Consider the following 27,552-nt stretch of genomic DNA (forward strand, 5'->3'; position numbering starts at 1 on the left):
TGACTTCCTTAAACCTGAGTGTATGATGTGGAGTAATATTAAGCCTTTTGGTTTCTGTGAGGGTTCAATGAGATACGGTGCTCACTGATAGTTCATGATGTTTATTTTATCAATTGTTAATGTCTCAGAGGTGATACACAGATAAATACCAACATCATAAGAGAAAAAAAAAGTGTAATTGGATTAGCTTTCTCTCTTGGAATGTGAAGACAATCAAGCAGAGCCTGGCGGCAGAGCCAGGTGGATCTCTGTGAGTTCGAGGCCAGCCTGGTCTACAGAGCGAGATTGAGGACAGGCTCCAAAACTACACAGAGAAACCCTGTCTCAAAAAACAAACAAACAAAAAATACAATGGAGCAGAATCAGACATAATTTTTAACAGTGAAACTAGGGAGTACCTGAAAGAATATCCTAGTCTGTCAGTGCCCAGAGTGCAAGTCAGCACTCTACCAGGTCAGCATGACTGCTCTGTATGCTTGGGGTTTTTTTGGGTGTGTGTGGGTTGGTTTTTTTGTTGTTGTTGTTGTGTGTGTGTGTGTGTGTGTGTGTGTGTGTGTGTGTGTGTTTTAAAAACATGGTGGTTTCTTGTGTAATGCATGTACAGAATATAGGAAATAAAGTTTTTCGCTACTTTGTATTTGGATTAGAGAGTTTGTCCTTGGCCTTCATCTCTCGTTCTTCCCATTCTCTTTGCTCATCTTACACTTCTTTTCTCCATTCTTTCTCTCACTTCCAGGGTACCCCTAAAGTGAGGGGAAATGACACTGGAGAGCCAACTGGAGAGTTAGAATGTAAATATATAGAAAACCTCGTGGTTTTGTTTAGGAGGCTTGCATAGCTTTTGCTTGTGGTTGGCTTTTTTATACCCCAGCTAGCAGCTAAATCATTTTCCCAGTTGGGTCTGGCTACAGAAACCTTAGAATAAATAGGACAAAGTGTTGTAAAATTAAGCATTTCTTAATCAAAATTCAGTCTAGCAAATCATTCAGTAGTGGAAAAGGTTGTTTACAGTTCCTCCAATAGTGCACATATGGAAATATACACTGTTAGAGTTTAGTGACCTAAATAAAAAGTGTGATGCTTTTTAGTGAAGTATCTACAATTTTAAAAAATGTGGATGACTGTTTTAAAGGTGGATAGAGATTTTAAAGGAATCAAAGTTAAATAGATCTGAGCATTTCTGGGTATTGTCAGCTCTACTCTGACTTTCCTTATTCTTGGCTGTGTAGCATTGGCCTTGTGCATCTTCATTCTCTCTCCTGAATTCAGCAATCTGGTTACAAAATGTTTGAAGGAAAAGGCCTCAGTTCTAAACATGTAGTCACCTCCCCCCACCCCGTTATTCCCTAAATGATACAATGTCACAACTATTCACATAACACTTATATTAGGTAATGTAGAGATAATGTAAAGTATCACAATATACATAGTCATGGGCAAATACCAGCACCACTGTATAAAGGGACATTAGCATCCTCAAGTTTTGCTCTCTGAGTTGGAGCCTCATGGATACCAAGGACAACTATGTAATATAATCAGGCCTTGCTAAAGAATTTCCTAACTACTTGCAGTGCAGTAGCAGACAGTATTAACAGTGGAGGCTCCTTTCCATGTTCAAGACAGAGCCCAATGAAGTATAGTGTAGTTCTTCTATGATCACAGGATTGTGGAGAATGAAGGAAGGTAAAGGGTAGAGGGACCAAAGTAAGAGACAAGGTGGTCAGGTAAGGCCTCCCTGCAGATGGCCTATGACTTGAGTGATGTAAGGAACAAGCCATATGGATGTTTGAGAAGGCAGAGGTTGAAAGGAAACCATGAGTGTAATGTTAAGGTTAGAGCATTTGTCATGTTTAGAGAACAGCAAGGAGGCCATTGTTGATAGAAGTGAGGAAGTAGGGATACAAGTTATGAGAGATAAGACCAGAGAGTTTAGATGAGGCTCTTTTTTACCTTACTGGGCCATTTTAAATGTTTCTGTTAGAACTATACTATTGGGGATTCACAGAGGTAGTATTAGATAGCTAATCAATAAAGTTCCTGTCATTTATTTAGAGATACAGAAAGGGCCATCCTAAATGGAAAATACCAAATCTAAGTCTTAAACACGTTTTGTTGTTTTCTGAGACAGGGTCTCTATGTGACTGCCTAAGTAGTCCTGCTGTCTGGAACTATGTAGTCCAGGCTGAAACCACTATGTCCTGGCTATATAGACTAGGTTGGCTGCCCCTGTCATCCCCTAAGGTGTGGACCACCATGTCTGGCAGTCGTAGATTCCTTAAAAATGTCTCTGAACCGCTTCAATTACTGTTGGATATACATTTTATCAGTGTTAAGTATACTGTTTTATTCTTAAAAAAGAATTTAGATCATTCAGAATCTTAGTCAAAAGTCCAGAAAGCCTATTTAACCTACTTCCACTTAGGTCTTTATCTTTTAGACTGTGACTGATGTTTTTAAACTTAACTATAGAAAGAAAAATTGAAGAGAGGCAAAGGTTTATTATGCTGAGGGATAGTATACTTTGTTTCAGAGGTGATATTTTTAATCAACCTAAATTTTTGGTTTAAATCTATAGTCAAAGTATATTACTTTTCTTGGCTGGGTTTTGTTACTTTTTCTTTTTATGGTGTTGCTTTTTGTCTACTTTGTGGATCCAAATTACACATCTGATTCTAATAAGGGCATAGGAAATAGTACCATGTATCCGTGTAACATTAGGTTCATGTTGCAGTGGGAAAATTATTTTGTTTGTTGGTTTGTTTGTCTGTTTGTTTTGTTCTGTTGTTCCACCACCACCATCTGCTTCCCCTGTTGAGCACTCTCTGTTCTGGAACTGGCTGTGTAGACCAGGCTGGCTTCAAATTCAGAGATCCACCTGCCTTTGCTGCTAGAGTGCCGGGATTAAAGGCGTGTGCCACCTTGCCAGGCTGCTCTTTGTTTTCTTAAGAGCCCTATGAGTGATTCAAGGTCTCTTCTCTGCACTAGCTAAGTGTGTATAGCAATATGTAGCTTAACATAGTTGTAAAACTTACATAGCTGTGTTTTAAAGCCTGTTTTGGATTATGGTGCCACCATAGACATGTTTCTCTTTTATTGTTCAGAGTATGAAAATGTTCAGCTAATTGCCCAAAGAGTGACTAAAGTATCTATTTAGAGTGTCAAGGGCAGTGGTTTTCAACCTTCCTAATGCTGTCATCCTTAATCCAGCTCCTCCTGTGGTGACCCCAATCATAGAGTTATTTTGTTGTTACTTCATGACTGTAGTTTTGCTACTGTTATGAATCGTAATGTAAATATCTGATATGCAGGATATCTAATATTTGACCTCTATGAGGTCATTTAACCCCCAAAGGGGTTGCAGTCCACAGGCTGAGAACCACTGGTCTAAGGTATCTACCTTTTTCTTACTCCAGCTCATTTTTCCCCCATGAATTTGACTAGGCTAGTTGATCAAGGAGCTTCAGGGATCTGCCTGTTTCCATGTTCTCTGCCACCTCCAGGTTACAGACAGTGGAATTAGACAGACCGGTCCTCATGATTGCTCAGCAGGCGCTTTACCCACTGACCACCCCCACTCCCCAGACAGTATGGATGTTGTATATGTGCACATGAGTCTGTGTGCCATGGAGAGGCCGTTGGGTGTCCTCCTCCATCACTCTCTGCCTTACTTACTAGACTGAAGCTGCTGCAACTCACCCTCACGGTTGGCCAGTGAGCCCCAACAATCCTCATGTCTCTACCTCCCATAGTACTGGGGTTGCGGGGTGTCTGCATGGCTGTACTGGCTTTTTTTTTTTTTTTTTTTTTTTTTAAGACAAGAGTGTCCTAGTTAGGGTTACAATTGCTGTGATGAAATGCCGTGACCAAAGCAACTTGGGGAAGAAAGTGTTTATTTCTTCAGCTTATACTTCCAGATAACAGTCCATCACTGAGAGAAGTTAGGACAGGAACCTAGAGGTGGGAGCTGATGCAGAGGCCATGGAGAAGTGCTGCTTACTGGCTTGCTCCCTATGGTTTGCCCAGCCTGCTTTCTTTTCTTTTTCTTTTTTTTTTAGGCAGCGTCTCTACATAGCCCTGGCTGTCCTAGAACTCACTGTGTAGACCAAGCTGATCCACCTCCCTCTCTCCTGCAAGTGTTAGGATTAAAGGTGTGCTCCACCATATCTGGCTCAGCCCAGGGGTGGCACCACCTGCAGTGGGCAGAGGGCGGGGCCCATCCATCCCTAATTAACAAAGTGCTCTACAGGCTAGTCTGCAGCCCAGTTGTGTGGAGGCATTCTCTCAATTGGGACTCCCTCCTCTCAAATGACTAGCCTGAGTCAAGTTGCCATAAAATTAGCCGGCACAATTGACTCCTTGTCAATTTGACATACTTCACTTAATTAAGACATAACCTCTCCTTTTTTGGTTCATCCCCAGGATCTCAGATTAATAAATACCACAAATATAAAGCATATCACAAAAGTAAGGGTCCAATAATCTTTTTATCTTTTATTTTATTTATTTTTTAATATTTTATTTTATTTTTTTCTATCACCAGCTTGATAGAGTACAAATTCTAATCCTAATAGTGAAATGTTTCACTGATGCTTGCCCAGTGATTGAGTAAAATCAAAACTTATTATAAGCCAAAGTCATCCTAGGGTCCCCCCTGCTATGTAGCCTCCCTGGTTCTGTGGGTTGCGGTCTGATTGTTCTTTGCTTTATATCTAGAATCCACTTATGAGTGAGTACATACCATGTTTGTCCTTCTGGGTTTGGGTTACCTCACTCAGGATGATATTTTCTAGTTCCATCCATTCGCCTACAGATTTCATGCTGTCATTGTTTTTCTCTGCTGAGTAGTACTCCATTGTGTATATCTACCACATTTTCTTAATCCATTCGTCAGTTGTCGGGCATGTTTCTAGGTTCTGGCTATTACGAATAATGCTTCTATGAACATAGTTCAGCATGTATCTTTGTGGTATGTTTGAGCATTCCTTGGGTATATGCCCAAGAGTGGTATGGCTGGGTCTTGCGATAGATCGATTTCCAATTTTCTGAGAAACAGTCACACTGATTTCCACAGTGGTTGTACAAGTTTACATTCCCACCAACAGTGGAGGAGTGTTCCCTTTGCTCCACATCCTCTCCAACATAGACTTTCATTGGTGGTTTTGATCGTAGCCATTCTGACAGGTGTAAGGTGGTATCTCAGAGTCGTTTTGATTTGCATTTCTCTGATAGAGTCCAATAATCTTTACCAATGCAAACACTTCAGATTTTAAAACTTAGTCTCTTAATTGTGAGCGCCTCTGAAATCAAAAATAAATTACTTTCTTATTCCAAGAGGGAAGAGCCTGGACACAGTCACATCCAAACAAAGCAAATGCAAACTCCCAACAGTATAAATAACTCAATGTCTAATGTCTGAGATCCACTCATGATCTTCTGGGCTCCTCCAAGGATCTTGGGTCTCCTCTTGCTCCACCTCTGCAACTGCCATACCATGCTCATACTATGTTACTGGCCTCTCCGAAATGCCGGCGTCTTCTGCTGCAACTGGGCTGCTCTTTGACCAATAGCCTTTCCTGGGCTCTCTTCACAGTGCCAAGCCTCAACTTCTCTGCATGGCTCCTTTAATCCTGGGCCTTCAACTACTGTGAAGGCTGCCAATGGCCCGTCTTTGCCTCTCTCAGTTCCAAGCTTAAGCTGCTCTCCATGACCCCTTCTTTATGCATTCAAAACTAGTACCCTCTGGGTGACTCTTATGCTACCAGGTTTGGCTGCCAGCTCGAGGCAGGACTTTGTCTACCTCTGGAACACAGCTTATGTGCTGGCACTGAGAAAACACTTCCCAGAAGATTTCACCTTAGTGATGCTGGTCTCTTCTTAATCACAGTTGATTCTTCAGCTCCAGCTGACCAGCATCCATTGTCCCAGCAAAGCAAAGGTTTTACTTCGGTAGTTCTGTTCTCTTGTTGGTTACAGCCAACTCTTCAGCTCCAACTGACCAGATACCACAGACTCTTCACGCAAATGGCCCAGTAGAGTCTTTGCTTCCCTCTGAAACGTCACAAGCCTAGCCCCCATTGTCTGCCCTGCTCTCCACATCCTTACCCTCCATGTGCCTACAGAACAGCCCACCGAGCTCTCAACCCTTAGTGACTTCTCTGGCCCAGTGGTCCAGAGTCCTTCCACAGTCCTTGCAGAAACGACATTGTCAGGTCTGTCACGGCAATACTCCACTGTCCTGGTACTAATTTCTGTCCTAGTTAGGGTTACTATTGCTGTGATGAAACACCATGACCAAAGCAACTTGGGGAGGATGTCACTGGCTTTTTTGGACTGCCTGTCCCCAAATCATGATACGGAGACTTATTCATTATGAATGCTCAGCCTTAGCTTAGATTTGTTTCTTAATTTTTTTCTTAATTGAAATTAACCCATTTCTATTAAGCTGCCCTGAAGCTCACTTACCTCATCTATGTACTGGCCATCCTGCTTTAGTGTTTCCTCCATAACTAGCTTGTTGGCCCCCAGCTGGCCTTTTCTCTTTGCCCACAGCCCCACCTATCCCTCCTCTGCCTGGCTACTAGCTGTTCCCCTTTTTATTAGACAAATCAGGTGCCTTAGGGAGGCAAGGTGAAACAGCAGCACACCTTTACATAGTTAAACAAATGCAGCATAAACAAATGCAACACATCTCTACATAGTTAGACAAATATTATCTACAACAAGAGGAGAAGTTTTATTTCAGTTTATACTTCCAGGGACAGTCCATCACTGAGGGAAGTCAGGAGAGGAACTCAAACAGAGCAGGAATTTAGAGGCAAGAGCTGATGCAAAGACCATAGAGTAGTACTGCTTACTGGCTTGCTCCCCATGGTTTGCTCAGCCTGCTCTTTTAGAACCCAGGACCACCAGCCCAGGGAAGGCACCACCCACAATGAGCTGGGCCCTCCCCCATCAGTCACTAATTAAGAAAATGCTCTGTAGGCTTGCCTACTGCCCAGTCTTATGGGTGCATTTTCTCAGTTGGAGTTCTCTTCTCTCAAATGAATCTAGCCTGTGTCCAGTTGACATAAAATTAGCCAGCACAGGGACTCACTATTTTGCCCTGACTGTCCTGGAACTCTGTATGTAGATCAGTCTGGCCTCAAACTCACAGTGATCCACCTGCCTCTGCCTCCCTAGTGGTGGGTTTAAAGGCCACAATACCAGGCATGTGTTAACTTTTTGATGCGGGTACTAAGGATCAAACCTGGTTCTTCATGTTTGTGTAGCAAGTATTCTTACTCACCAAGTCATCTCCCCAGCCCCCTAAAAAAGTATTCTTAATGAAGGTGCTGTATTCTGCTTCTGTGTTCTCACCCAGACTCTCTGCTGAGTTCAGTGTCTTGTTACTGTCCATGGGTTCAGATTGTAATCTGTAGCACTCACATGCACCTTTCATATCCTCTCAAGTACCAGGTAAGAAGAATGCCTCTTGCTGGGTGGTGGCGCACGCCTTTAATCCCAGCACTCCAGAGACAGAGGCAGGCAGATCTCTGTGAGTTCAAGGCCAGCCTGGGCTACCAAGTGAGTTCCAGGAAAGGTACAAAGCTACACAGAGAAACCCTGTCTCAGAAAAACAAAAACAAAACAAAACAAAGCAAAAACAAAAAACAAAAAACAAAAAAAAGAGTGCCTCCTATTGTAGTACTTTCAGCCATCTCCATTTCTCCAAATAAACCTTGACTGAATAGCCACAGCCAGCAACACAGAGGTTTGCAATTCAGAGATGTGACTATGTGCCTGTATTTTCTCAGTTTTCTTTAGAAAACCTGCCTTGTCTCCCTGAAGTAGTGTTTTCTGTGTGTCAGGCTTACAAGAGGACCTGGAAGGGTTTTGAAGACAGGAATGGTTGCAAACTGGAGCAAGCTAACTGTATAATTAGGAGGGCTTTGGCATGTGATAAAGGATTAGTATAGAAGATGGGCCAGAAGGAAGGGAAAGTTTGGTACGGTTCAGAAAAACAGCTGTTCTCATTCAGCTACTTTTTCACTTGCTAGTCTCCGAACCTCACCTAAAATCTGGTTCTGAATAATAATGAAGAGCACAGTTGGTGCATTATGCATTCTGAAGCAGTTTCTCGGCATGGGCACATTTAGTTAACTCATCATATTAACAAGTACTGTTGACACTGTCAAGTTTAGGAACCAACAACTGAGGGTCAGTAAGCAAGTTAAAAGAGCAGGAGCAGCAGTATTGAGATTCCAGGTGTTTAGTGTATGGATGCCATTCCAGTGTATCCACAGAAACAGACATAGCTCCCTGGACACTGTTTATACAAAATTTAACTGAAAAAAATTCCTCCTGACATTATTGTTTATAGTGACCTTAATAATAGAGACAGTGTGGGGCATTGGAAAGATGGCTCAGCAGTTAAGCGCACTGGCTGTTCTTCTTGAGAACCTGGGTTTAATTCCCAGCATTCACTTTGTGTCATACAGAAGTTCATAACACTAGTTAAGGGGGTATGATGCCCTCTTCTGGCCTCCACGGGCTCCAGGCATACAAGTGGTACACAGTTATACATGAATCACAAACATCTGTACACATAAAATGATAAAGAGATTTAAATTGTGTGTGTGTGTGTGTGTGTGTGTGTGTGTGAGAGAGAGAGAGAGAGAGAGAGAGAGAGAGAGAGAGAGAGAGAGAGAGAGAGAGCACGCACACATATGAAGAGAGAGAGAGACTGAGGTCCAGAGAGGCGGCTCAACACTTAAAAGCATTTACTACATACTACACAATCATGAGAACTGGAATTTGGGTCTCAGCACTCTCAGAAGATAAGCATGCAGTATATGCCTTTAACCCCAGCTTCAAGCCAGAATGGAGACAAGAGGATCACTAGGACTTGCTGGCTATCATCTTAGCTAAGTAAAGTGAGCTGCAGGTTCGGGAGAGACCTTGCCTTGAAGGAACAGTGTGGTTGAAGACACCCAACACCTCTCCTGGCTTTATGTGAGTGTACTGGCATGGGGACCTGTACACATATATGCATCCGTTCACGTGCACACAAATCTTTAAAAGAATGCAGGATAGAAATTGTCCAGGTACCTAGCCTAGTTAAAACATGATGGTTAGAGCTACTCTAAAGAACACAGCTGATGGAAAAGAGATTAGAGGCTAAGAAGGTGACAAATTTTGTTAGTAGATTCATCATGTAACATCGTGTAATGTTCCTTTTTTTTTTTTTTTAATATTTCTGAAATAGGTGGACAACCTCACAAAAGGAGGAAGACCTCTGATGCAAATGCAACTGAAGATCATTTGGAATCTTTAATATGCAAAGTAGGGGAAAAGGTATGCACCAAGCCCAGGGGCTAGGGTTGTGACTGACAGCTTTGATTAATTTCTGAAGTTGTACTGGGTAATATAAGTTATAGACAAAGCTTGTATTATTACTGCACATCTGTATTCCAATGTGAATGTGTTTTGTAGCTCCTGGGATTCAGATCATTAAGGATTTTTAGTAAGTCATTTCATTAGACAAGCCTTACAGTAGACTGGGCATAGTCCCCAGTATAGATGACCTGAAGCAGACTTGGATGCCTGAGACAGTAGTGGGTTATTAGTGAGAGAGGTAGAACACAGCTATGCTGTTCTCACGCTTGGGATGCACATTCTGCTTAGACTATATTGAAGATTTCGTTGACTCTTCCTGGAATTGTTTCTAATGAACAGTAACTCCTGGAATTGATTGATGCTAAGGGAATTCTCCATGAAATTGTCTTTAGTTCTTATTTTCTTCCCCACAGAATTAGAGTGCCTTATAGAAGGCCTTAATGTTTTTATGGTTATGTAGGAATTTTAACTTTAATTCTCTGACTGCTTGAGTGCTAACTGATCTTTAATGTGATGTCCTCTGCAGAGTGCCTGCTCTTTGGAGAGCAATCTAGAAAGCTTGGCTGGTGTTTTGGAAGCTGACCTTCCTAACTACAAGAGCAAGATCTTAAGGCTTCTTTGTACAGTGTATGTATGTAAAAGATTTGTGGATCCAGGTGATAATGTATTATCTACTCTTACGTGCTTTGGGGAATGTGCAGAGGATGTGCTTACATTACATGTCACTAGCCTCCCTTCTGTCCTGAAACTCATGCTCATGAAATGTTCCTCTTTGGCCCTTTGCTGAACTTACTTTTTTAAAGGGATAGACAGACTAAAATGAAGTGGTTTTCATATTTTGTTGTTGTTTGTTTGTTTTTTTTTTAATGTGTGTTGGTGTTTTGCCTGCATGTGTGTCTGTGTGAGGGTGTCAGATCCCCTGGAACTGGAGTTACAGACAGGTGTGAGCTGCCATGTGGGTGCTGGGAATGGAACGTGGGTCCTCTGGAAGAACAGTCAATGCTCTTAACCTCTGAGCCATCTCTCCAGCCCTGGTTTTCATATGTTTTATTTCTTAGGATTTTTAAAATCATTGGAGTTAATTTTTTAACTCAGAAAATAAATGAGAAAGTAGATGTCTTTCAGTTAGAGACCCTTTCCCCCAACCAAGGAATACATAGTTGCATGTTTAAAGTAGAGTTGAATTGGTTTTATTTTTGTTTTGTTTTGTTTGGGTGTGCTTTTTTTTTTTGTTTGTTTTTTGTTTTTTATCAGTAGGACCAAATATATTGGAAAACTTGTAAATCAAGTGAGTGGCCTTCCCTGAATACCGAAGGTGCATTTGAACCTTTTAATGGGCATAGTTGTCCTTAATGCTATAGTTACCATTTCAGTAATTTAAAAATAATTGTTAAATGTTTACAGCTCATTTTTAATTTAAAAATATACAAAGCAGAATCCATTTTAACATCTAATAGTTAAAATTTTTTTAAAGATTTTTTTTTACACGTGTATGAGTGTTTTGCACGTGTGTCTGTGATTATGGAGGTCAGAAGGGGGCTTTGGGTACCCTGGAACTGGAGTTATGGGCAGTTCTGAGTCACTGTGTGGGTGCTAGGAATCCAACTTGAGTCCTCTGCAAGAACAAGTTCTCTTAACTGCTGAGTTCTCTAGACCCATATTTAAATTTTGTTTCCAATTTTCAAAGGAATCCAGTCAGTTCAGGAAAATGTATTTCTGGACTAAGGAACTCTGAAAACAATCATTTTATTATAGTCATCCATGGATGCCCTGTTGGATACTGTGTATTACAGAATGGTTATGCGAAGGGGGCTGTTGGAAGCCATGCTTGTTTGTGTAAGGCTGGGCTGGGATTGATTGGCGGTGTCCTTTTCAGTTTTTTTACTTGGAGAAAGCCTTAGGGACCATGGCTTATTTTCAATACTAGTATTTCTTGAGGTCCTAAATCCTCTCCTGTACTCAGCAGTGTACCCGAGGGGAACAATATGAGAGAATTCTCCACAGAATTGTCATTAGTTCTGTTTCCTTTTATTAGGAAGTGACGTTGACTTCTTTTTAGGCTTACCTTTACTATCCTATTTATTTATTTATTTATTTATTTATTTATTTATTTTGTGTGTGTGTACACATGTGGGTGCACATGTGCCGCCTCAGTGTGTGGAATTCATAGAACACTTAGAGGAATCAGTTCTCTCTTCTACCATGTGGGCCCTGGGGCTAAAGTCAGTTTGGCAAGAGCCTTAACCTGCTGAGCCATCTAGCTGTCCTCAACTATATTAACATACCATGTTAAGCATTTCTTACAGGAGCTTGTTTAAAACTGATTTAATTCTTTATCTTTTATAAGCAATCCAATAATGTTTCTCCAAGTGGAATTCTGGTCCCATGGCACTTGATTAGCTAAATTTAGAAACTCCCAGTGCTCTGTTCCCCCTTAATGATTCTGCATTAAAGAATCTGTTTCATGGAACACTTCTGATATTACCATGGAAACCATTTTCAGTGGAATTGTTATTTCCGCTCCATGTATTTGAAGAAAAACTGGTCTAGCATTAGTTGTGTTAATTTTGGTATGATAACTTCACAAGTAACTGTTCCTTAACTCTTGGACTAACTAAAATGAAAAATATTGGGATCTATAGCTGCATTCTTTTCAGTGACACATATGCCTTTTCTGAAATCATTTTCAAAACACAGTTAAAAGTAATTTTGTTCCAAAGTTATTTGTTGTTAAAAGCTTCATATACATTTCAACAGCTTAATATAAAACCTTTGTTTTGGGGTTGTCTTGTACGGGTTCTCAAATCAGTGCACGTCTGTTACCTGAGAAGTTGACAATTTATACAACGTTAGTTGGACTGCTGAATGCCAGAAATTACAACTTTGGTGGAGAATTTGTAGAAGCTATGATTCGCCAACTTAAAGAATCACTAAAAGCAAATAACTATAATGAAGCTGTATATTTGGTAAGTTTAATTGTGTGTGTGTGTGTGTGTGTGTGTGTGTGTGTTATAAATTAGTGTTAAAGGGGAGAAAAGAAACTATGGCCAATGAATCACTCCCTGGTCCTCAGTTCTGGTCCTTGCTCAGCTTGTAGCTGCTCTTTGGGAAGCTGTTGACTTACTGCTCAATGTAGTGCTTATGTTGACTTTGAATCTTAGTTCCCTTCCTTGCAGCATATGATTCCCATATTATTTTCTTATCTCTTGATCTCTACAGCACAGCTGTTTGAAGACCAACTATTAATAACAGTAATGACATCAGCATGGCTCCTGTCTTTGATTCTTGTCTTTCTTTCACTGGGTTGTCATCTTTTATTCCTTAAATGTTTGTGTTACAATGATTCTGTCTTCTATTTAAGTTTTTCTTCTGAATCATTCTTATTCACTCTCATAGCTGCATAAACCAAGTTTATTTTGAAGGGGCCCCCAAATTTATAACTATCTCCTACCCCAACTTTCCTCCTGAGTTCTAAACCTGTATCCCAAATAGAGCCCAGAGATTTCGTCCTTGCAAGTCCCGAAATCCGTGTGTTATTCATCCCTCTCTTCTGTCTACTCACCAGCTTGTTCACAGGGGCCACTATCTGCTGGACAAACCATCCAGAAATCTACATTATCTTTAGCTTTTCTTTGCCTCCTTACACATCTCCAACCCCTCTCAATCCTGTCTCCTAAATTCTCTTCTTTGTCCCATGGCCTCTAGCACAGTTTATAACTTTTTGTTGTTAGCTGCTTCCTTACTTGACATTTGTCCATCCAAAGTCTCTGCCTTTGACTCTGTCTTCAGTAATAATAGCACCAGAGTGGCCTCTGTATAACTAGGCTCTGCTCCTGTTGGTTACTGGCTAAAAGCTTCACTTCCTTCCTGGTTTTATAGTGTGTGGTCTTAAAATTCTGATACACAAAATGATTCATTGGGCTACAGGGAGTGAATATTAGAAACTTTATCTTTTTTTTTTTTAACAATTTCATATATGTTTAACATTCTAGTCACATTGGTCCCCCATTATCTTCTCCTTTCCCCTATTCTGTAACACTCTGGAGAGGGCTAATCTAGCTTCTGTGGCTTTCTACTTCCCATCCTCGACTTGACATAAGTAGAGTCATGCAATATGTTGCCTTTTGAATCCAGCTAATTCACTCTGCATATTTTTGTGATTAATCCTTGTAGCATTTATTTCTTGCTGCACCCTTTTTAGTCCCCTTTCTGCTTTGATGTCTTTTTGCACATGTGACTCACTGAGTTTAATTTAGAGTTGCTTTCATTCAAATGTGGGAGGTTATTTACTGGAGCATGAGCACCTTACTAATGGCTACACAACCGAGAAATACCTCCATCCCTAGAAACTTAACTGCCAGTACAGGAAGGGGTGGGGCCTCATGGGCTCCGTCCTCATCCAGGAGGACTGTTGACCTGCCTAGTCTTAGGTAGGTTTTGCGTAGCTGCTGTGAGATTGTGAGTGCTGTGGCCATGTCCTGTCCAGAGGATAACGTTTCACAGACTCCTCCCATCCTCTGCTTCTTGGGTTCTTTCTGCAACACAAAACCTTTATGTGTCTTGAATAGAAGGAAATGGAATTAGGTCTTACTAATACCTAATACGTAGATTGGTAGTAATCCAGTATTTACTATAAATAAATGCATACATGCTGGAAATGATGTGATCAAGATCTTTTTTACTGAAGACATTCAGAAAACTGAATGTTTTTACTGAAGACATTCTTTGGACACTTATTAGGATCTAGGATTAAAGTCTTGGTCTTTGGTGACTGCCCCAGTCTGGTTGTTTTCTCTTGTCCCCGTATGCCCTCCAGCTATATAAAAGGACTTCACAACCCGCTGCCAAGAATGCCTTCCCTGCTCCCCACTGAGGGATTTGCTCACCCTTTATAACCTTGCCCAGGTGTTTTCTTGTTACACTTTTCCCTTGTTACCCATGTCACTGGTCCCAAGAACACTTGTTAATTTATCTTTTAGTGCAGGAGTCATCCCTTTTCATTGAGATTATGTTTGCCCCAAATAAGCTGTTAAGTTCCCTTAAACAGTACCGTGAAGAGTGTTTATTTAGCCCTGGCACACAGAGGACACCAGTAAACATTTCTTTTACTTAAATTTTCCATTTTTATATTTCAGTGAAAATTATTGCCAGCCAAACAAAAAGACCAACCTACTTCAGTAGAATGGAATAACTAGAATATTTGGCTGTCTGGGTGCTTAATGTAGCATAGCATAGAAACCCACAAAGTCACAGATTCCTATCCAGGTCACAACTACCCGACTTTGCCATTATACCACAAAGCTACCATGATCAATAAGTCACTGAATGGGTGTGAACTATCTTCCACTGCAAGTGTGGTTGTGGGCACTGAAATTTGAATTCATGTTATTTTATGTGAATAGTGTTTTGTTTTAAGCATTAAATTTAGAGATTTCTTGGCTCACAGGTTGTGCAAACAAAAAGTAAGCTAAATGTAGCCATGGGCTTTAATTTTGCAGACTGTTACAAGGTTTTTTATGACTATTATGAAGTACCATTAGGTTTAATACAGATATCCTTTGCCCTCACAGGTCCGTTTTCTATCTGATCTTGTGAATTGTCATGTGATTGCTGCCCCATCTATGGTTGCTATGTTTGAGAATTTTGTAAGTGTGACTCAGGAAGAAGATGTGCCTCAAGTAAGACTCTTTATGTTGAACCTTTTCCATGAAGCACTGTACCAGATTTTTTCCCCCACTGATAACTCTTTAGCAGCAATAAACAAAATACAATAACAGATTATCACACTGTAATGCTTAATATCTGAAGGGCAAGTCCACTGGCTTCCTAGTGGGTTCTCTTGACATCATTGTATTAATTCAAAAGATTTTAAGATTAGAGCTGTATAACTAGAAATCCTCTAGATGAGCCAGATACTTTATTTAAGCCCTATTGAAAAGCCTCCCCAGAATTGCATTTTTGAATTAAAAAAAGGTGAAGCTGGGGAGTTGTATAGCTTGGTTGTAGAGTGCTTGTCTAGCATCTATAAGGCCTTGAGTTTGATCCCTAACACTGGAAAGAAAGAATAATGAGTAAATAAATACAGTTAGCATTTTGTTAACTCACCTTTCTAAACTTTCTTCAGGTGCGACGGGATTGGTATGTGTATGCATTTCTGTCCTCTTTGCCCTGGGTTGGAAAAGAGTTATATGAAAAGAAAGATGCAGAAATGGACCGCATCTTCTCCAACACTGAAAGTTATCTTAAGTAAGGGCACAGCTCATAGGTTCTTTGTTGTTTGCATAAAGATATCCTACTGATAAATGTCTTAGTGATAAATGGTATGATAAATGTCTTAAATTCTCTGTTAGCAGTAACACTGGTTCAGTTTCATTTTTTTAAAAAACAAAACCAAACCGTAAAGTTGTTGAAATTTTTCTCTATTACATTTCATTCTTCTGCTGCATAACTCACTAAGATCTCAGTACTTTGCTAGTGCAAGGAGTCGGTATTGTGTCTGCTGAGCAGTTTTCACACATGTTGGTGAAAGGCCTAGAACGCCATGGTGTGATAGCTCCACTCATGTTAGTGTTTGTACGCTTAAAGGTCACCTCTAGCACTTAAAATTACACCTCTGCCCCGGCTACTGATGTGTTGAGAGTGGGGGCACTGCCCTGGGACATGGGTTCCTTCCATCCTGCACACTAATCCTGAGCACAGCCTTCTCCCATGCCAGTGTGAAAACTGCTTTATCTTGTTAGGTACAATCAGGTAATGAGCCTTGTTAGTAAACATGCCTAATTACTTCGCAACCTGATGGTGATGATGGGTGTGTATTCCTTTAGCTTTCACAGATTGATTTTGTCATACTTCTTTGGATACCATTATTAATTGCTTTGTTCAGTACAAATAAACATGACAACTAAAGATAAGACGTTTTTATATGTGTGTATGTATGAATATATATATTTGATTTTATACAAATGATAATCCAGCGTATATACTTTTTCACATGTTTTTTTTTCTTCTTTAACTTGAATTTATTGTATGACAGTATGTGGTTCCATCAGATTGGGTTTATTAACAGCATGATATTCTTTTTTTTTTTTTTAAATGTTTCTCTTTATTAGTCCCCTCTCTGGATATTTAGCTTATGCAGTCTCCTGTTGCCATACTTAAGTATCAGGGAATATTACTGTATATATACTATACATTGTTGTATATATAATGTATAATATGTGTATGGCTGCATATAATATGTACAGGTATATTTATGGTGATATGACTTTATAGGAATGACATTGTTGGGTGAAGATTCAGAACAACTAAACTTTGACAGAAATTGTCACATTGTCTTCCAGAGACATATTCTTACAGATTATACCAATTAACCCCTCTGTCACCAGTGTTTGAGATACAGATGTGCCTATTATCTTGATGATCATTATCAAAAATGTTGCTATCCAATGAGTGTCTTTTATGTTTCTAAAGCCTAAGTGTAGATTTTTATTTTTACCTTTAGAAGACGCCAGAAGACTCATGTGCCCATGTTACAAGTATGGACTGCCGATAAACCACATCCACAAGAAGAGGTGAATTGCTTTTCATCTGGTGATATACACAGAACTCTTGAGTAGATTCTTGTCCCTGTAACATGCCCAAACTGAGTCAGTCACCAACCCTGACATCCCGAATTCAATTCCAAGGACCCACAGGTAGAAGGAGGAAAGTGATTCCTACAAGTTGTCCCCTGACCTCTGAAAGTGCACTATGGCCCATGGGCCACATAAATAAGTAAAACTGCAATTTTTAAAAATGCTCAGACTTGCATTTGTGTGTCTTAGCTACGTTTCTAAATATTTCCAGTGAGGAATTCATTTCCTCTGGGTCTTAAGCGTCGAGGGTTAATTCATGTTAGAATGTAATCGAAACAGCCCTTGCTTTTTAGAATACCAGTTTTCACAGACTTGACACGTTTTATATCCAAATACTCAGTTTTAAAAATAGCAGAGATAATGGCTCCGAATGTGCTTCCACAAACAAGCTGCTGGGGTAGAAATGGAGAGTGGGGCTGCTCAGTGGGTAAAGGCAGCCTGGGGAGAGCCCCAGACCACAGAGTGGAGGGCACCTTTGAAAAGTTCTCCTGGCTTCAGTGTGCACACTGTGCCAAGTGTGGGCACAGTAATGGCATTTAAAATCTTTAAGTAAAAACAAAAACTTAATGCCATTCTTTTCTATCATATGAAATACCATATTAGTCTACTTTGTCCTGTATTTTAGAGAGTAGATGTTTTCTGTACTGTCTAGCCAAAATGTTTATATTAAATATTAAAATCTCTTTTTAGTATTTAGATTGCTTGTGGGCCCAGATTCAGAAACTGAAAAAGGACCGGTGGCAGGAAAGGCACATCCTAAGACCCTACCTTGCCTTTGACAGCATCCTCTGTGAAGCACTACAGCACAACCTGCCTCCTTTCACGCCCCCGCCACACACAGAGGACTCGGTGTACCCGATGCCCAGGGTCATCTTCAGGATGTTTGACTACACAGATGATCCCGAGGTATGTGAGTGGCCCCAATCCAGGAAGGCCTGGCTTGCGGCTGTACTTGGGACCTAGTTTCCTTTGACTTACACTCTCGATGCTTTGTTTTTCTTTTTTCTTCTTTTTTTTCAGGGTCTCTCTCTGTGGACCCAGATTGGCTTTGAATTCACAAATTCTCTTACCTCAGCCTTCCAGGTGCTGGGATTACAGGCTCCTACCACATTGCCCATCCTAGCTCTGAAATAACCTTTCAATTTCCAGGGTTTTTTTTAATCATAAGAAGATTGATGAAAATCAATTATATGCTTTGATTCAGTAAACTATATCACCTTGTTATGCAAAAAATTTGTTATGCTCATAATAAGAGAGACAATATAGTTTACCAGTCAAGAGCCAAGTTGGTTAGCATTTTAATACAAATACTGCCTGGGAATATGAGTGAGTTATTAACTTCCTGTGCCTCAGTCCCCAAAGGAACAATAATAGTGTGGATCACATGTAGAAAATGAACAGTGTCTCATATGAATGCTCAGTGTTAGCTGTTTGGGTACAGGGTGTGTCATGTGTGTATGTGGGGGTGGCCAGAGGTTGACTTCAACTGTCGTTGCTCACCATTGTAGCTATATGGCTGACCAGTAGCCCCATGGGATCTACCTATATTGAGCCTGCCCAATTGAGCATGTACCACCTAGTATAGCTTTTAATGTGGATTCTGGAGGTGTTTAGTTCAGTTCCTCATACTTGTACAGTAAGTACAATACTCAGGTATCCACTGAGCCATCTCCCAGGCACCATGTTTAGCTAATTATTATTACTGTTTAGTGCGTGTCTGTCTTTGTAGCCCAGTCTGTTCTCATTGTGACAGCCCTCCTGCCTTGGCCTCTTGAACTCTGAGATAGTTAGTACCTGTGAGCCACTATGCTGAACATTTCTGTGTTGTTGTTATTTTCTGGGAAAGGTCCATCTAACCCAGGCTGGTCTGGTGCTTGCTGTGCAGTTGAAGATGACCTTTAAGTTGTGATCCTCTTGCCGCTGCCTCTATTGTGATTATAGGCATTCCCCACCATGCCCAGGTTTATGTGATGCTAAGGATGGAACCCAGGGCTTCAGGCATGCTAAGCAAGTACTCTACTGACCAAGCTACACCCCAGTCCTATTTAGTCATTGTTAATATTTTTTTCAAGAAAAATGATTCCTTTTCTAAATTGCCCATATTTTTAAATAACTCAGCTTGTTACTCATTGTACAATTATTTAACAAAGTATTTTGTCAACCTTCCAAACTTAACATTCTAGTTTTTAAATACTTTTTATAGTGTTTTTTTGTTATGAAGCCAAATTGTTGGCAACCCTTTGACAGGAAAATGTGATTTTATTGTGAATATTGGAAGTAAAAATTAACATTTGAAGTACACATTAATTATTTTATATCTCGGTGTGTACGTGTCTGTCTTGAAGCCAGGCAGCAAGCATATGATTACTAGATTGTTTCTGGAAAGTAGTTTAGCCAGCTAAAGTACCAGAGCTGGTGCTTGCTCCATCCTTGTTGTATGTAGCAAGCAGCTCAATCTTAACCCTCAACACAGTGGGCTTTCCAGGGTATGTGTTTGTGAACGAGCACCATCCTTGCGTTATAAGATGCTTGGCCTGGCTCTCTTCTCTGGTTGCCCATGTCAGGTAGCTAGCTACGGGTACCAAATGACTTAAAGAACACATGCATTCCATGAGTGGACCTGTAAATCTGTGTTTAGCACAAGGGAAGTATAAAGAGAATCAGCTGTCTTTGGGTGAAATGCTACACACAGGACTTTGGTTTGGTTTCAAATTTTGTTGTTGTTGTTTATTTTTTAAAGAATACAAACAAATCAAACAGAGATTCCAAATTATGAATCTTCCAGGCAGCACAACTGCTCTTGAGTCTTGAGTTTCAACTCTTCTCCCTGGGTCAGCCCAGAGACAGAACATGACTAGAGTGGTAGTGGGAAAGGCTTGATGAGGATCGGTTTAACACCTGCCTTGGTTCCCGTTTAGTAGTCCAGCCTTCTGGGAGGCTTGGTGGTGGGAGGACTTGATTTCTGCTTTGCTGTAGTAAATAATGAGAAGGCACCTTGAGTCAAAATTACATGATGACCTGTTAGGTTTATCAACTGAAAATCTATATTCATGACACGTAGTCTCTGTGATTAGTTATAGCAACGGAAACAAGAATTTGACCTCGGGATGTATTTCTCCTGTGCTGATTATATTTCCCTGCTGTTGCTGCACACTGCCTGCCCTTCCCCCAGCAGAGAGTATAAATGTCCCAAAATGGAAAAACTGCATTCTTCTATATTTTGATAATGTCTTTAAAAGGTGTTTCTTAAACTTGGAAATTGGGTGATAATTCAGTGGATAAATGCACAGGCCATGAAATCTGACACCAGAGTTCCATCATAACTGGCTGACCCGCATGGTAAAAAGAGACAGCCAGAGCTGGGTGGCAGTGGCGCACGCCTTTAATCCCAGCACTAGGGAGGCAGAGGCAGGTGGATCTCTGTGAGTTCAAGGCCAGCCTGGGCTACAGAGCGAGATCCAGGAAAGGCGCAAAGCTACACAGAGAAACCCTATTGAGATAGATAAGATAGATAGATAGATAGATAGATAGATAGATAGATAGATAGATAGATAGTTAGATAGATAGATAGATAGATAGATAGATAGATAGATAGATAGATAGATAGATAGATAGAGCCAGAGCCAATTCCCCACACATGACGGATGGATGGATGGATGGATGGATGGATGGATGGATGGATAGGTAGTATTTTGTTATTGTTTTTGTTTGTTTTTAATTAATTTGTAAAATAGGCCTGGTGGGTATTTGATGTCTCAGGACCACCATATACTCTTGATTCTTTGGTAGGTATTTAACAGGACAGTTCAGTCCTAGATGAAAGTATTTATTGAATAAATGAAAGAAATCTGTTTTGTGGTTCTGTGTGTGAGTACATTTGGTCTTCTTTCCAGGGTCCTGTTATGCCAGGGAGTCATTCAGTGGAGAGGTTTGTCATAGAGGAGAATCTTCACTGCATCATAAAATCCTACTGGAAGGAAAGGAAAACTTGGTGAGATTCTCTCCATGGTACTTTTAAAGGGGGTAGTAAACCATTTTGATGATATACATTTGGAAAATATACATTTGGAGTGTGTAAGGCTGGAGAGATAGCCTACAAGGCATGAGGACCAGTGTCCGGGTGCCCAGCACCCTTGTAAACACAGTTGGCATTCACATGTATCTCAGTTCTGGAGATGCTGAAACAGGAGTATCCCTAGGGATTGCTGCCCAGCCAGTTAAGCCAGTCTATGAACCCCAGGTGTTTTGTTGGTTTGAAATACTTTATGTGTGTGGGTATTTTTCCTGCATGTGTATCTATATATCACTTGTGTGTCTGGTGCCCTCAAAGGCCAGAAGAAGGCTTTGAATCACTTGGAAATGGGGTTCCAGATAGCTGTGAGGTACCTTGTGGTTGCTGGGAATTGAACCTGGGTCCTCTGCAAGAGCAGCCAGTGCTCTTAGCTGCTGAGCCCTCTTTCTAGTCCCTAAATCCCAGGCTTAGTGATAGGTCTTGTATTAGAAGTAAGATGGAGAAGCAGCTGAAGAAGACACTCAACATGACCTTTTGACCTCTGACTTCCACATACCTATTCGTGCACACACAAGTACATACATTCCATATATGCTAAAATTGAATAGTAGGCTGGATTTAGTTTGGATGTATGGAAATTAAAGCTTACTAATGTGTTTTTCTGTTTTTTAACATTTAGAAACCTAAGTGTTAATAAATTTTCATAGAGCTGGAAAGTTTTGGCTTCGATTTTGAGGAGAAATATTGTAGTTAGGAGTGGACCACCTGTAAGAATGTGCTGAGTTAGTAGATCTTCAGGTGCTGGTTTTATTAGTTTCCTTTTTGTGTGTAAGACAAACAATTCATAGCATGTTAATAAATAACTGAAACTAGAACATCACAGCAAGGTTTTTGTCAGCTAAGCTCACTGCATTTGAAACTGTTGGGTTTCGTGTGTATCTTTGTACACTTGCTAACTGAAATCCCACTTCTTACAGTGCTGCCCAGCTGGTGAGCTATCCAGGGAAGAACAAGATCCCCTTGAACTACCACATAGTTGAGGTATGCATTCCACGCGGTGCTAACTCTGGTTTCCCCAGTCTGTCTGAGGACTGTACGGTTTCTCCTGGCTGTTTGTCTGTGCTGTCCTCACTGTTACCAGGCTCTGAGGAGGAATAGAGAAGCAAGGCCATCACCAATTAGCCTCCTGGTGAAGGAAGAAAGGAGTTGAAGGCTTTACCTGTTGAGTCATCTTGCTGGCCTCAGCTGCCTCCTCCCTCCCTCTACCCTCCATCCCCCTTTTAAGTGGTGCATGTCTTTAATCCCAGCACTCAAGAGGCAGAGGTGCAGGTCTGAGTTCGAGGCCAGCCTGGTCTACAAAGAGAGTTCCAGGACAGCCAGGACTACACAGAGAAACCCTGTCTCAAAAAACCAGAGAGGAGGGGAAAAAAAGACTGGGTGTCACCATATCACCCAACCTAACCTAGGACTCGTGACCCTTCTGCCTTATCCTCCTGAGTTGCTGGGACTCCAGGCATGTGCTGCCACACATGGCTCTAAGTCATATTTTTAAATCTGAAAAAAAATGTGTAGAATTCCTCATGCATTAAGGGAAAGAGTGCAGATTAGGACTTGAGACATTTAGGCAGGGGTAAGAAATAGCGTGCCAAAAAGATGTGGGGTCTGTTGTGAGTAGCAGTGGAGAATACTCAACCGTCTCGAACCCTGGTCCACTAAGAATTCTTTTTTTTTTTTTGGTTTTTCGAGACAGGGTTTCTCTACAAGTGTGTAGCTTTGCACCTTTCCTGGATCTCGCTCTGTAGACTGGGCTGAGAAAGATCTGCCTGGCTCTGCCTCCCAAGTGCTGGGATTAAAGGTGTGCACCACCACCGCCTGGCTTAAGAATTCTCAATACCCACAGGAATGCAGCCCATGGGTTGAGCCCCTTGATACAGTGTCTCCCTCAGTCAGTCACCATTGGGACTTCAAAGGATGGATTACTAGTGCATATTTGTCTCAACAGTGTGTGTCACAGCAGCCTTCACCTAGTGGATGCTTGAAGTAGAAAAAGGGGGTGTTCATTGTGTTGTTCAGTTGTAGATTGGAAAGCATGCTTTTTGCGATAGAAGGTAATTCTTCTTCCATTGTAGGTGCCATGGAGTTTAGGGTTAGGGTGTAATATGTGAGTCTTCCTGGTGTTTTGCAGGTGATCTTTGCAGAGCTGTTTCAGCTTCCAGCGCCCCCTCACGTCGATGTAATGTACACTACACTGCTCATCGAACTGTGCAAACTTCAGCCGGGCTCTCTGCCCCAAGTTGTATCCTTTTGTGTTTTAAATGTACGGCCCTGGCTGTGCAATCTTTTTAGAAGATTGCATTATGGAGCTATCTTCTCTCAGTTCACCTTTATGTTCCTATGCTTTGGGTTTTAGGAGTAATGGTTTAATTTACTATGTTTTTAAGTAAATAAGACTTGGGACAAAATGCATGGTTGTGAAGTTAACATATAGCATCCCCTACTTAAATAGAAGGTGCTGCTATGGCTTACAAGCTCCTTGTTCTCCCAGCAGGATCCGCTCCTTTCACACCACACTAATAATGCTGGTGTTAGCATTCCCTTGCCTTTTGTTTGTTTCCTGAGATAGGGTCGTACTCTGTAGCCCAGGATGGCCTCAAACTCAGGATGATCCACCTGCCTCAGCCTCAAGTGTAGAAATTACAGGTTTGAGGCTGTGTCCAATCTATTCCTTTGCCTTTTTGTTGTTTGTTGTTTGTTTCTTTTTTTTTCTTTTTGGTTTTGGTCTGAGACAGGGTTTCTCTGTATAACAGCCTTAGTTGTCCTGAAACTTGATTTGTAGACCAGGCTGGCCTTGAACTCACGGAGATCCACCTGCTTCTCCCTCCCAAGTGTTGGGATTAAAGGTGTGCACACCAGTGCCCAGCTCCTTTGCACTGTTTGCAAACAATAGTTGTTTGAAGAAAACGTACATTCTGCCTTTTCAGGACTTCAGGTCTTCTATAAGCCCATTAGATAAGTTCCATTGATTGTATTATTTGAATAAATAGTTCCATATCTATAAGTGTGTGTGTGTGTGTGTGTGTGTGTGTGTGTGTGTGTGTGTGTGTTGCTGCTTCTGTGAGTTACTAGGAATGATATTAGTCTCCCTTTATACCCGTGGGTATGCTCATTTCTCTAGTCCATCAATTTTGCTTCGTCAATATTTGGTGCTCAACTTTGTTGTATCCTTGGTGAAGTAAGTTTTTTAACACTCTGGAGTCTGGAGTACTTCTAGCTTATATGTTACATGGCTTTTATCTTAAAATGAATGCCTTGCTTTTATTTTATATATATTTTTTCCCCTTGGTTTGCGAGACAGGGCTTCTCTGTGTAACAGCTCTGGCTGGACTGGGACTTGCTCTGTAGACCAGGCTGACCTTGAACTCACAGAGATGGCCTGCCTCTGCCTCCCAAGTGCTAGCATTAAAGGCATATGCCACCGCTGCCAAGCTAGATCACTTCTTATCAAAATTTTTTCATACAATATATTTTGATTATATTCTGTCCTTTTCCCCAACTTTTCCCAAATCCTACTCACTCAATTTAATATCTCTCTTAAAACAAAAATAGAAAAAAGAAAAAAAAGAATGAAAATCCAAACAAACTTTGAGGGGAGGAGGAAGAAGAAAATATTAAGACAAAACACACACACACACACACACACACACACACACACACACACACACGCACGCACGCACGCACACGCACACACACACACACACAAAAACAAAAAAAACCATGGAGTTTGTTTTACGTTGGCCCCTATTCCTGCACACGGGCCCTGCCCTGAAGTGTGGTTGGCATAGTCAGTGACACTCCACTGGAGAAAACTGCTTTCCCTTCCCGCAGGTACCAATTACAGATAGTTTCTTGGTTGGGGGTCAGCGTTGCATCCTTCCCCTAGTCAGTGCTGGGGTTGTGTCTGATCTGAACCCGTGCACTCCTGTGCATGCTGTCACGGCCTCTGAGTTCGTGTGTGTCAGCCCTGGTGTCTGGAGGATGCTGCATCCTTGGAGTCACTCCCACCTCTGTCTCCCAGTCTCTCCACCTCCTCCTCCACATAGATCTGTGATGCTTTTTGATTTTTAATGAGTATCAGCTGCTTTCTTGTTAAGATATTTTCCTTGTCGCCTTTTGCATCCTTGGGTTTCTAGTGTGGCTCATAACCACTGTATTTCTCTCCAGTCTGACACTGCCATTCGACTGCACCCTGTTTGTCACACCATTTTATTCTTCTCTAATGTCTGTCTCTTAGATCACAAAAGAGTTTGAGTTATTACTGCATTTTGTCCTCTGCTGGTTCACACCCTCCCCCATGTGTGTTTGTGTGCACACACATGCCACAGACGTACCTTTCTCCTACCAGTTCTGGCCTTCCTTTCAGAAAATAAAAAGATCAGAGAACACTTCAATTTCAAGTATGTTTATTTTATCTTTTTGGCATTTTAAATAAAAAAATTATACATGATATCCATTAGATAAATCTGTACCTATCATTCTCTGGTGTCCATTTCTTTTGTATGTCCTAAACTTCCATCTCCAATTATTTCATGTGGAATTTTCTTTAAAGATGGATTGTTGCTAGTGGTTGCTACAATTTTTAGGAAAAGTTTTACTTTTGTATTTGTTTGTTTTGGTTTGGTTTTTTTTGTGGTAATGATGGTTTTTGTTCTTAAAAGATGGTATGAGAGATGGTATGAGTTCTCTCTTTTAGAGAGAACTGGGCACGATGCTTATAGATTTTATTTCTAATATTTCCAAACCAGAAACAACCTCAATGTCCAACAACACATGAATGGATAAACAAATTTTGTTTCCTTGCCATGGTAACATTCAATTCAGCAAGAAAAAAGACTTGTTTTTAATGCAATGAACAACGTGAGTTGAAAAATAATATATGCTGAAGGAAAGGTAACAGATTCACAGAACATGATGCTATTTTTGTAAAATTCTAAAAAAATGCAAAAATCCTCTAATGAAAGAAGACCAGTGGATGCTTGGGGAGAGGTCTAGTGGATGCTTGGGGAGAGGTCTAGAATGACTGAGGAAGGAGTGGATTACAAAGAAGCTTGGAGAAATTGTAGAGATGATGAAAATATTATCTTGACTTCACAGATGTGGATACAGTCAGATTTATTGCACATCATGGGCAGTTTAAAACTTGAAAAACAAGATCAGTTATGTGAAAGGATGAAAGACTCATAAATTCTTAGTGATAAAGACTTAGGATGATATGATCTTCTCTTCCTTTCTCCCATCACAACTCATTTGAAAGGAGAGTGGAAAGTAGTTTTCCTTATCTTCAATCCGCAGCTTGCACAGGCGACCGAGATGCTGTACATGCGTCTGGACACGATGAGTACTACATGTGTAGACAGGTACAGCCATTGGTTACTTCTATGCTAAGGGTTATGTTAGCACCTTCAAGAGTTTGTCAGAAGGCTGTCTTAAGGATTTCCAGATTGTTCCCTGCTTTCCAAAACCCCTTTGTGTGATAGCTTGCTTGTTAGAACACTGTGGCTTCCAGTCTGTTTCAGTCTAGAGATGCCCACGCTTGCAGTCTCTGTAACTCCAATTCCTACTTGAAGCACTTGGCACTTAGGCATCATCTGACTTCCTCCTACTTCATTGCATGTGTAGGTCTAAGATAAACTCCCTCTGAATGAGAAATCTAATACTGCATTATATATAAACATTTATAGGTTATCTGTTTTGAAAGTAATTATAGAGAAGTATCTTCAAACCTGCAGCTGTGAGACTCCATTTATTTTGAATAAATAAATAAAATCTGCCTTGGATTGTCACAGCAAGCGTGGTCATTGCATTGTCACTGTTTTCTTTTGGGAAAGTCTGTGTGACTACTTTTACCAACTTTGTTTTTCTTCTTTCCATTTTCCAAATCAGATCGGAGGAAGAATTGAATAGTTGTCTTACTGCCCTATCTTTTACCCTAATTCTTCTGTATTAAAAATTACCAGTGGTGACTACCTCTGTTGGTGACCTTGAAAAATTCAGATGATTGAAATCAGGTTTTTGAGGGTAGTGCTTTAAGAACATGTCTTCTGGTGTCTCTGCTCTAATTAAGTATTGATTCAATAAACGTCTTGAGTGCTCTTACGGCCTCACAGGACTATTTAACACTATAAGACGCCTGCTGTCTAGAGAGCTAAATGGGACTTTGTGCATACAGGCTGTCGTGAAAAGGTCGAGTGGGCCTGGAGATGGCTCTCCCAGAGGACCTGAGTTTGGTTCTCAGCACCCACCTACATTGGGCAGCTTTACAACCACCTGCAGCTCCATCTCCAGAGGATCCAACACACTTGTGGCCTCTGGTGCTTGCATATACATGCACATACAACATAAACATGTAAATGAAGAAGTAAAGTTTTTGAAAAGGTCACAGTATAAGAGCTGGAGAGAAGGCTCAGTGGTTAAGAGCACTGGCTGCTCTCCCAGGAGCCCACGGTCAATTCCCAGCACCATATGACAGGCTTG

The 27,552-nt window shown here is 40.9% G+C and overlaps 1 protein-coding gene across 3 annotated transcripts in view; it reads left to right on the forward strand.

Annotated features, from left to right (window-relative positions):
* The window catches only part of Ncbp1 (nuclear cap binding protein subunit 1), a 41,007-nt gene that overhangs the window by 1,238 nt on the left and 12,217 nt on the right, over nt 1-27,552 (forward strand). For 2 of the 3 annotated variants that reach the window (XM_028882791.1, XM_028882792.2), the window contains exons 2-12: nt 9,245-9,333; nt 9,902-10,002; nt 12,185-12,341; nt 14,946-15,053; nt 15,500-15,621; nt 16,877-16,946; nt 17,700-17,915; nt 20,903-21,000; nt 21,999-22,062; nt 23,207-23,317; nt 26,371-26,435. In XM_028882791.1, the coding sequence (XP_028738624.1) occupies nt 9,245-9,333; nt 9,902-10,002; nt 12,185-12,341; nt 14,946-15,053; nt 15,500-15,621; nt 16,877-16,946; nt 17,700-17,915; nt 20,903-21,000; nt 21,999-22,062; nt 23,207-23,317; nt 26,371-26,435 (1,201 nt within the window). Of the gene's footprint in view, nt 1-9,244; nt 9,334-9,901; nt 10,032-12,184; nt 12,342-14,945; nt 15,054-15,499; nt 15,622-16,876; nt 16,947-17,699; nt 17,916-20,902; nt 21,001-21,998; nt 22,063-23,206; nt 23,318-26,370; nt 26,436-27,552 lie in introns of those variants that run through there. The other variant, XM_028882793.2, reaches the window with a different exon arrangement.

The sequence above is a fragment of the Peromyscus leucopus genome, chromosome 2, assembly GCF_004664715.2.
Source record: "Peromyscus leucopus breed LL Stock chromosome 2, UCI_PerLeu_2.1, whole genome shotgun sequence".
Classification (NCBI taxonomy): domain Eukaryota; kingdom Metazoa; phylum Chordata; class Mammalia; order Rodentia; family Cricetidae; genus Peromyscus; species Peromyscus leucopus.